At 39.2% G+C, this 9,649-nt stretch overlaps 2 protein-coding genes across 2 annotated transcripts; both read left to right on the plus strand.

The window, feature by feature from the left end:
• Positions 1-1,375: 1,375 nt before the first annotated feature.
• On the plus strand, positions 1,376-4,799 carry LOC134277706 (uncharacterized). The gene is made up of 5 exons (XM_062760029.1): positions 1,376-2,510; positions 2,593-2,953; positions 3,144-3,317; positions 3,478-3,990; positions 4,148-4,799. The coding sequence occupies exons 1-5, from the start codon at positions 1,376-1,378 to the stop codon at positions 4,797-4,799; spliced, it is 2,835 nt and encodes a 944-aa protein (XP_062616013.1).
• Positions 4,800-6,705: 1,906 nt separating this feature from the next.
• On the plus strand, positions 6,706-7,494 carry LOC134277707 (centrosome-associated zinc finger protein Cp190-like). The gene has a single exon (XM_062760030.1). It carries the CDS (start codon positions 6,706-6,708, stop codon positions 7,492-7,494), a length of 789 nt encoding a protein of 262 aa, XP_062616014.1.
• Positions 7,495-9,649: the final 2,155 nt, after the last annotated feature.

The raw sequence follows: 9,649 nt of genomic DNA on the forward strand, positions 1-9,649 counted from the left end.
CATCACCAAGGGTTTTCCATATTTTTTTCAATGATCTCTCTAGTCCTAGACTTATTTCCTCTGTTAAGGCCTTGGGGTGAGTGTAAGGCCCGGGTCTGAAGTGAATTCGTCTAATTTCCATCTTGCTATCTAGTTCAACGAGTGCAGGTCGTTTAGTATGGGCCCAATCGAGCAGTACAGGACATTGACGTAATGGCATTGGGTCTAAGGTTTTCATTTTAAATCTGCCATAAACATTGGGGTTTTTGATATGGCGAGCATAAGACTGAGGAACCAGGATGTCAAAATAAGCCTCCTTTTCTGTAATGTTTTTCAATGAATTGGGATACATCATTTCTGTTAAAGCCACTTCCCATTCTCCGTCGGTTAAATCTAGGGATTGTGGTGATAAGGTTTTAAATTGAGCAGTCGTATTGTAACGGTATCTTATAGTATTATTCTGTTTCATTGTTACGTAATGTTTGTTTACATGTCATTGCTCCGCGCGAGCAATGTCGTTACATAACTGACCCCGTTAAAAAAGATTGCTCCTCATGAGCAATGCACATTATGTATATATATAGGTCGAGTAAAAGCTTAGGGGCAGTCAGTCTTATTATTTGTATTAGGGGATATACATGTAGGAAAAGTGCAGTCCGGCCAGTGATTTATAATGTGTGAAACTTGGATTTATTTGTGATGTAAATAAACTGTAAATAATTTTATTTTGCGTTTCATTTAACCTAAAGCGTATGCTTTAGAGGTTGGAGAATTTAAGTCACATGGATTATTAATAAAACTGGAGTTTATCACACTTGGATTATTTAAATAGAGCCGTTTACCGCTCGACGGCGCTACAACTGGTGGCCGCTTGGTGGGATTTTATTCCAGTTGGATATTATTCCGGTGATTTTATTTATTTATTTTTTCTGTGTTTAAATACCGATGCGTAAATTGTGACCATATCAACAGTTGCAAGTGTTTGGAAGGAAAACGGAACATAGTGATACTGCTCGGATTATTATTTTCATGCGTGTGTTTACTAATTATGGATTTCAGAAATACTCCACCCCAAAGACTGGCACATATTTATGACTATGATGACTCTGGGAAATTAGTACTAGTGCGAATTGAAGATTATTATCTACGCAAAGAGTGTCCGAATTGTTTTAATATGTTTCTGAAAAGTGAAAATCAACATATTCTGGATAATGGAAAAACTGTGAGGAGATTTTACAAGTGTCCGTCGTGTGCATGCAGGATTAGGATGAATAATTAGTGATTTCTGTGAATTCTCAAACTGGATCCTTTTGTGATTTTTGTGCTTTTGACGCACTGTGCCCTTTTCTTAAAAATGTTTCAAGGCGGTGATCGCACTACACATTCGCCAGCGGATATGGATTTAACTTTTACTTCGCCTAGTAGTTTTCCACAAACTACTCCAAGACCAAGAACTTCTGTGAGGCGGAATCTATTACAGGATTTTGAAAGTGAATTACCGTCTCCGATTGTTGCCAATACGGAATCACCACAGAATAGAATTGTGAATGGAGAGAACTGCACGGAAGCGCAGAATGAGAGTACGTGGTATTCTGGGATAACAATATGGATAAGTGGAATACTTGCCCTCGTTTTGACTGTGTTAGGAGTGTTTCGCTACATTCCTCAAAATTTACTGTCACGCTTGACACATGAGGCATTGGGAAATATTGGAATATTATTATTAGGCTTGATTGTGTGTGCTGTTGTTTGGAAAATGTGTCAATCTACTCATAAAAGGACTACGCGTAATGCTGGACGGATAACTAGCACTGTGCGGAATATTTCAACTGATAGAGCACCAGATCAGGAAGCCGGAAGTTACAATGAGGAAGGCGGATTGCCAGGACGGGGATTAAACATTCAGGTCAAACGCACATTCAAAGGAGAAGGAACAGAAGTGTGGAGTGAATTTGTGAGATATTTTGAGAATATTGCTGCGTTAAATAATTGGTCCATTGACATGAGACGAAGAGTTCTTATTACTACATTCCGTGGACAAGCGGAAGCATTCGCATATGGATTACCAGATAATATTATAGGGAACTATAACCAACTTAAACTACAAATGGACAACAGATTTGGACATACTGCGATGAAGGAGAGCTATATCGTTGAGGCAAAAATGCGAAAAAAACTCCAGACAGAATCGTTCCGAGATTTTGGCCAAGCGATAGCTGATTTGTATAGAAGAGCTCACCCTGGAAATCGAGACTATGTGGAAGAAGCTAGTCTTAAAACTTTTATGGACAACTGTAATCATGATGATGATTTCCGCTTAGCTGTGAAGCGCACTAGACCAAAAAGCCTACAAGAAGCAGTGACTGCTGCGATGCAGGAGGAATGCATTCGTATGACAGAGAATCGGAATTTAAGAAACAGGGAAAACAACCCTGTAAGACCCATTTATAGAGTTAGCGAGTTCTCCAATCAGGGAAAAGTCCCAGTGACCGGGAAAACGTACCGCGCTAATCCAGATATGGAGGATAAAAGTAAAACTTTGAAGAAATGTTACGGCTGTAATTCTTCTATGCATTTGTATAAAGACTGTCCAAAGCGAAAAAATGCTGTTAGCCAAACCCCCAGAAATCTTTAAATTTAAGAGTGCCGAGGCAGTAGGCCATGTGTCGGCACAGCAGTTAGTTAAGCGGCCTAGTACAGGAGAGGAACAACGTCAGGATGATAGCAGTGTAGAAATGCCTGCAGTATCAACTCAAACAGATGTTGAAAATTTGCACTTGAATTACGAGTCTAACGAGAAAAATCAAGGAGTTATAAAAATTAAAGGAAAACCAGGAATGAGATTAGATGGCTTAGTGGAAGGCACATCGTTAGAGTGGAAATTTGACACTGGTGCAATGAACACGTTCATAACAGAAGAGGTTTATTGGAACATTCTTCCAGAACACAGACCTGTGCTGGAGCGCGCTAAAAAGCAATTTAATACAGCCGACGGAAGAAGATTGAAAGTTACGGGAACTGCAAAAATGCTACTTTCTTTTCAAGGATTTCAAGTGATATTTCGAGTGTTTGTGGCAGACGTAAAATGTAATTTACTGGGCCAAGATTTTTATCACCAAATTCCAGTGTCAATGGAACTATGTATCTAATGTGTGCAACCTTAGTTCAGATGCTGAAGTCTTGCGGGGATATATTATTAGCATGGAGGACAGTGTTGTTCCAGCTCATCATGAGAGTATTATAAAGGCTACATTCGATAGTAGTGTAGATGCTTGTGATGGGGTGCTGTTACCTCTAAAATCATTTGTACATAATCATGGATTAGCCGTGGCAAGAGAGTTAGTGAAATCTACACGTGGTGAAAATAATATTTTTGTGCGCGTGTTTAATCCGAATGACCATGACGTTTATGTGCAGAAGTGTACCGACATAGCTGTGTTGATCCTGTAGAAACTGTGTCAACATTGAAGACCCCGGAAGTGTGTAGTGTAATGTCAGGAGGCACAAATTGCCAGAGCATCTAGAACAAGTTTTTAAAGAAGCGAGTGAAAATCTAACTGGAGAGCAAGCGGCAAAGTTTAAGAACTTTCTCTTAGCTCGTGTGGACGCGTTTGCAGACCCAAACAAACCAGTGGAGCGTGCAACGATTGGGGAACATCGCAGTAAGTTAAAGGAGGAAATTCCCCTCAAGGAACCAGTGCGCAGGGTACCTATTTTCAAGAGGGAAATAATGGATGAAGAAATAAAGAAATTAGAAGAACAGGGATTAATAGAGAAGTCCAATAGTCCCTGGTCCGCTCCTATTGTATTAGTCCAGAAAAAGGACAAAAGCTGGAGGCTTTGTGTCGATTATCGGAAATTGAATGCGAATACCATCAAAGACGCTTATCCGATACCTCGTGTGGCAGATGATCTCGATTCCCTCGCTGGATCTACATGGTTTTCGTCATTAGATCTCAATATGGCTTATCATCAGATTCCTATGAGTGAGGAGGATAAGGAGAAAACAGCGTTTGCTACACCTCGTGGTGGCCTTTACCATTATACGGTTATGCCTTTCGGATTATGCAACGCCCCGGCAACGTTTCAAAGAGTTATAGAACAGGCGTTAAATGGACTACAGTGGAATATAACAGTCTTATATTTGGATGACATTATTGGTGTACAGTCGTACTTTTGACGAACATTTAGATAATCTTAGTTTAGTATTAGATAGACTGCAGAGTGTCAACCTAAAACTAAAAGCGAAGAAGTGCAATTTCTTTAGGCGGGAAGTGAGCTTTCTTGGACATATCGTTTCAAAGGAGGGTATTAAAACAGATCCTTCAAAAATAGAAGCTGTGAAAAACTGGAAAACCCCGAGCAATGTAACGGAACTTAGAAGTTTCTTAGGACTAGCAGCGTATTACCGGAGATTCATTAAAGACTTTGCTAAAACCGCAAAATGTCTGCATATTCTTACTGGGAAAAATCAAGAATGGAATTGGACACAAGAATGTGATACAGCGTTCGAATTTTTGAAACAGAAATTGATATCTGCACCTATTCTTGGATATCCCGATGTGAATGCTGGTGACTTTATACTAGACACTGATGCTAGCAACGAGGCTATAGGCGCTGTGTTATCGCAGATTCAGAATGGAAGAGAAATTGTGATTTCCTATGGAAGCCGTGTGCTAAATAATTCTGAAAGAAATTATTGTGTTACACGTAAGGAAATGCTAGCTGTTGTGTACTTTGTTCAACACTTTAAGCACTATTTACTTGGTCGAGAGTTTTTGCTTAGAACAAGACCATCGGGTCCTTGTGTGGCTTCATAGATTCCGAGAACCGGATGGACAAATTGCGCGGTGGCTTCAGCGACTTGGACCGTACATATTTAAGATTGAACATAGGGCTGGGAAACGACATGGAAATGCAGATGCATTATCTCGTGTTTCTTGTGAATCGAATTGTAAACAGTGTAAACGTGAGAAAAGTGAAGGAAGTGAAATTCAGAAATATTCACATGTTTCCGAACTAAGGAATAATTCAAAAGGAAGTGTCAATCACGTGTTTGATTTAAGTGTATTATTTAAGGATAACACGAACTCTGAAAATCAAGTGATTGTGCCGTTATTTCCCCTGTGAAGAAGAAGCGAACAAATAGACCAATGCGAGCAAAGATTCGGAAACAGCCGGAGGAGTCATTAAATCGAGGAAATATTCGAGAGAAACAACAGAATGACCCTGGAACGCGCGTTATTCTCCACTGGATGGAAAAGAATGAAAAACCGCCATTATCAACTGTGTCATGTGAAAACTTCGAGTGCAAATATTGGTATTCAAGATGGGATTTATTGTGCATTGATCAAGGTGTTCTGTGTATTCGCTGGATTTCAAATAATAGTGAGGAACTAAAGATATGTCTACCACGGAAACTGCGTCAAGTTGTGTTATGGCACTTCCATGACTCTAATGTTGGAGGTCATATGGGTGTCAAAAAGACTTTAGAAAAAGTGAAATTCGGACTATTATTGGCCTAGGATGCGACAAATTCGTTCATGACTACGTATTATCGTGTGATGTGTGTGAAGAGAGGAAAAATCCGCCTCGGAAAAAGAGATCGCGTATGAAAACCTTCCTGAGTGGTGAAACATTTCAAAGAATAGCATTGGACTTAGCCGGACCATTCCCCAAGTCAGATAATGGATATTCTTACATTCTGGTAGTGATGGATTATTTTACAAAATTTGCTGAGATATTTCCACTCATGAACATGGAGGCTGAAACGGTAGCCGAGGTCCTGTTTAAAGGATGGATTAAGCGATACGGATGTCCTGGAGCTATTCACTCAGACCAAGGAAAACAATTTGAAAGTAAACTTTTTCAGGAAATGTGCCGATTATTTCAAATTGACAAAACGCGTACTTCACCATATCATCCTCAGTCAGACGGAATGGTAGAGAGGATGAACAGAACAATAAAAGACATGCTGTCTAAGTACATTAATGCAAATCAAACTGATTGGGACCGTTTTGTGGATGGCATCGTTCTCGCGTACAACACTACTCCGCATGAAACTACACGGATTTCGCCATATAGACTAGTTTTTGGTAAAGAAGCCAAATTACCGATAAATGTTCTGACTGAAAATGAAGCGATGAAAATGCCCGAAAAAGATGCGAACAGAGCAGTTTATGTGCGCGACTTAGAGGAAAAACTTTCCACAATTCATGATTACGCAAGGGAAGTTACGAAAGAAGCATCTCAGAGACAGAAAAGTTATTTTGATCGTAACGTGCGTGAAGTTTATTATGAAGTTGGAGATTTAGTACGAAGAAGTCAACCAAAAGTCGATAAAGGACAAAAGTTAAAACTGTCGAGAAAATGGACTGGGCCATGGATAATAATTAGAAGATTAAGTAATGTGCTTTATGAAATTAAGCATTCAAAACAGTCGAAACCCGTCATAGTGCACGCCGACAACATCAAACCCTACTGCGGAGAGCGACAGCAGTCCCGCTATACAACCAGCGAGACAGCGGAATACACGGGTGGCGAGACACCAGACGGTCAACAACGGCATGCGTCTGGACCAGGCCGGCGGCGTTTGAAGTTACCGCTAGCTCCGCCCCCGAGAACAGACAATTCGGAAGCTGACCAATCAGAACCAAGAATGAAGATGACCCGAGGAGGACGGACTATAAGAACCCCCATCCGTTTCAGAAAATAAACATTCGACAAATGTTGTGCGAGACTTGTGGACAGACATTCAGCACCAGCAGTAATCTTCATCAGCATACCAGAGAGAAACATAGTGATCATGTAAATAGTTTACAGTGTAGTTATTGCCAGAGACCCTTCTTGCGAAGATTTAATTTGAAAAGACATTTGAATTCAGTTCACAAACTAAATAGTGAACAATTAGAAGCAGCCATGCCCTCAAAGCGGAGACGAGTCGAGCGTGATGACTTCTTTGAATCCAGGAAACCTGTCTACGTTCATAGCAACTTGTATGAAGACATATCGTCCGATGAGAACGATGAGACTTACGGAGACGCGCAAGAGACTGATGTGACCAATGTGGATTATCTCGATGATATTTCTTTTGATTCAGAATTGCCGGAGATTGACGAATCTCTGGTAGACGACATTCTCCATAATTGTGCAGACTTTACTAATGACCGGATAGTCGAGATGTTGGAAGACGAGTCGGCGGACACACGGGAAGTTATATCTATAGATGAGGACAGCCAACCAGAAACGAGTGCTTGTGACAGTGATTGTGACAGTGAGAATCAGGACACTAATCTCACGCAGAAATCAACAATTTGTCTGGTGTTACATAAGACTGTGAAACGTAACCTAGATGGTACGGAAGAAATAAGCAGAGACTCACATATCGTGTATTCAGAAGATCTTAACCCGGATGATATTGACTTTCCAAATGTGGCTAACGAAATACTGACGGAAGTGCCGAAACATTTCGAGGACGGCCATGTTCGGATTGTTAAAGGCGACATTTCTCTATGAAAGGAACTGTTAAGTTTTGATGAACAAACTTGTAAATATATAAAAACTGTCATGATTTTTTTTTAATACATATTGACTGCTTATTATGCGTAAAGTTATTGATTTGTTTGTATTTACAATTGTGCTTAATTGCGTATAATTAACTGGCTGCACTTTGAATAATTATTAAGTCGTATGTTTGATATTTGAATTTAAATTATGTCTTAATTGTCTGTTTTACATGTATTATAATAGGGGTAATCAAATCATATTTTATATTGTTGTACATTAATTTTGATCGGAGTCAAAAACTTAAGTAGGGGGGAGTTGTAACGGTATCTTATAGTATTATTCTGTTTCATTGTTACGTAATGTTTGTTTACATATCATTGCTCCGCGCGAGCAATGTCGTTACATAACTGACCCCGTTAAAAAAGATTGCTCCTCATGAGCAATGCACATTATGTATATATATAGGTCGAGTAAAAGCTTAGGGGCAGTCAGTCTTATTAATTCTATTACGGGATATACATGTAGGAAAAGTGCAGTCCGGCCAGTGATTTATAATGTGTGAAACTTGGATTTATTTGTGATGTAAATAAACTGTAAATAATTTTATTTTGCGTTTCATTTAACCTAAAGCGTATGCTTTAGAGGTTGGAGAATTTAAGTCACATGGATTATTAATAAAACTGGAGTTTATCACACTTGGATTATTTAAATAGAGCCGTTTACCGCTCGACGGCGTTACAGTATTGCTAGAAAAAGAGGTCATAGACCCATCACTGGGTAAAGTCATGTAAAACCCACTGCTCTCGGCCATGTTCAATCTAAGACTGAGACTCTAGACCTTAAGACCTTTGTATTTATAACAACACTTTTTTAAAAAAAATTCAAAAACATTTATTCAAAAAATTTACACATCTATTTCTTCTTCTTCTTCTTCTGATGATCGGTCCTCAATCACTCGAGTCAACAAATGTCCTTTCTTTTCCACCGAGTCTTTAATCTGGGAAAAGGGGATGCGACAATACAAGTACTCTGTAGGACAATAATGAGGTGGAAACATCAGTCCTTTTTTCTCCATCTTGAAATAATATTTCAGACAATCTCCAATGTCCGAGTACCATGAACTTTCATTCTGAATGGTGTTGATGGGTGTCAGTCGATTCCTTTGAGTACAAGTAACCCATTTGAATTGCTGATAATGTTGGTTGATTTTCACCCTCACTCTAGATCCTGTTAGAGGATAGGGAATTTTCATTCTTTTTTCCAACCACACATTCTCCAGGTAATAGCCTGGATGATTTTCAAAGAAATCCATGATGGCTCCTATTTTAGTTTTCATCCACCCTCCTTGCATGTACATACACTGACTAATGGGACTCTCACAATACCAACGATACTGCATCTTTGGGGAAAAAACAAAAAACACGTCTGACTTGTTCAGTGTCCTTTTTCAGAATGAGAGAGGGTTTTGTGATATACCTCTTGATAAAACCTTTCATCTATTTTATTTTATTTTTTAAATTTTTATTTTTTAAATTATATTTTATTTTTTAAAACAAACAACAAAACAACAAAGAATTTTTAAACACAAATTTTTATTCAAGTCAAAAAATACAAAAAATGATTTTATTGTCCTTCATATCGGCATAAGGGGCATTTCTTGTAGGAAGTCTCAAAGAGTTTCTTCACACACTTTTCACAACACGGATATTGCCGGCATTGTCCGCATTTCCATTTTCCTCCAGTCTTTTCCTGGTAGCACATCATACATTCTTTCAAAGGTCTGTTCCTGGTCATTTTCACCCATCGGGGAGGCGGTATGTTCTCAATTCCTTTCTTCCAGATGAAATATTTCAGGCACCAGCTACAACCACAAGTCTCCATGGAAGGGGGGTCATCTACCATCCAGTGTGGCATAGGTTCTCTACATTTACTACATCCCCAGTACCAATCAACAACTTCTCCCGCATCGTTGTAGCCGACGTATTTATGTATCTCTTTCGTCTTCTCATTGCAGTGATAGCATATTGTTTTTTCTACATCAATCCAATAGATAATTCTCCACACAAAAGACATGATGGCTAAATAATGAGTGCAGGGTACTCCCAACTCCGATTTATATACCTGCTGTGAGCCGTGTGCACTTTTTACCTGGGCTTTTATACCT

The sequence above is a fragment of the Saccostrea cucullata genome, unplaced genomic scaffold (genome assembly GCF_032062105.1).
Source record: "Saccostrea cucullata isolate Sc308-1 unplaced genomic scaffold, CSIRO_AGI_Scuc_v1 ctg6553, whole genome shotgun sequence".
Classification (NCBI taxonomy): Eukaryota; Metazoa; Mollusca; class Bivalvia; order Ostreida; family Ostreidae; genus Saccostrea; species Saccostrea cuccullata.

Excerpts from the sequence above, each read along its gene's own strand:
- LOC134277706 (XM_062760029.1), top strand. The coding sequence starts at position 1,376 with ATGGATTTAACTTTTACTTCGCCTAGTAGTTTTCCACAAACTACTCCA. Across the intron at positions 2,511-2,592 it reads TCCAGATATGGAGGATAAAA|CCAAACCCCCAGAAATCTTT; the intron begins GTAAAACTTTGA and ends AAATGCTGTTAG. Across the intron at positions 3,991-4,147 it reads GAGGATAAGGAGAAAACAGC|TCGTACTTTTGACGAACATT; the intron begins GTTTGCTACACC and ends ATTGGTGTACAG.
- LOC134277707 (XM_062760030.1), top strand. The coding sequence starts at position 6,706 with ATGTTGTGCGAGACTTGTGGACAGACATTCAGCACCAGCAGTAATCTT.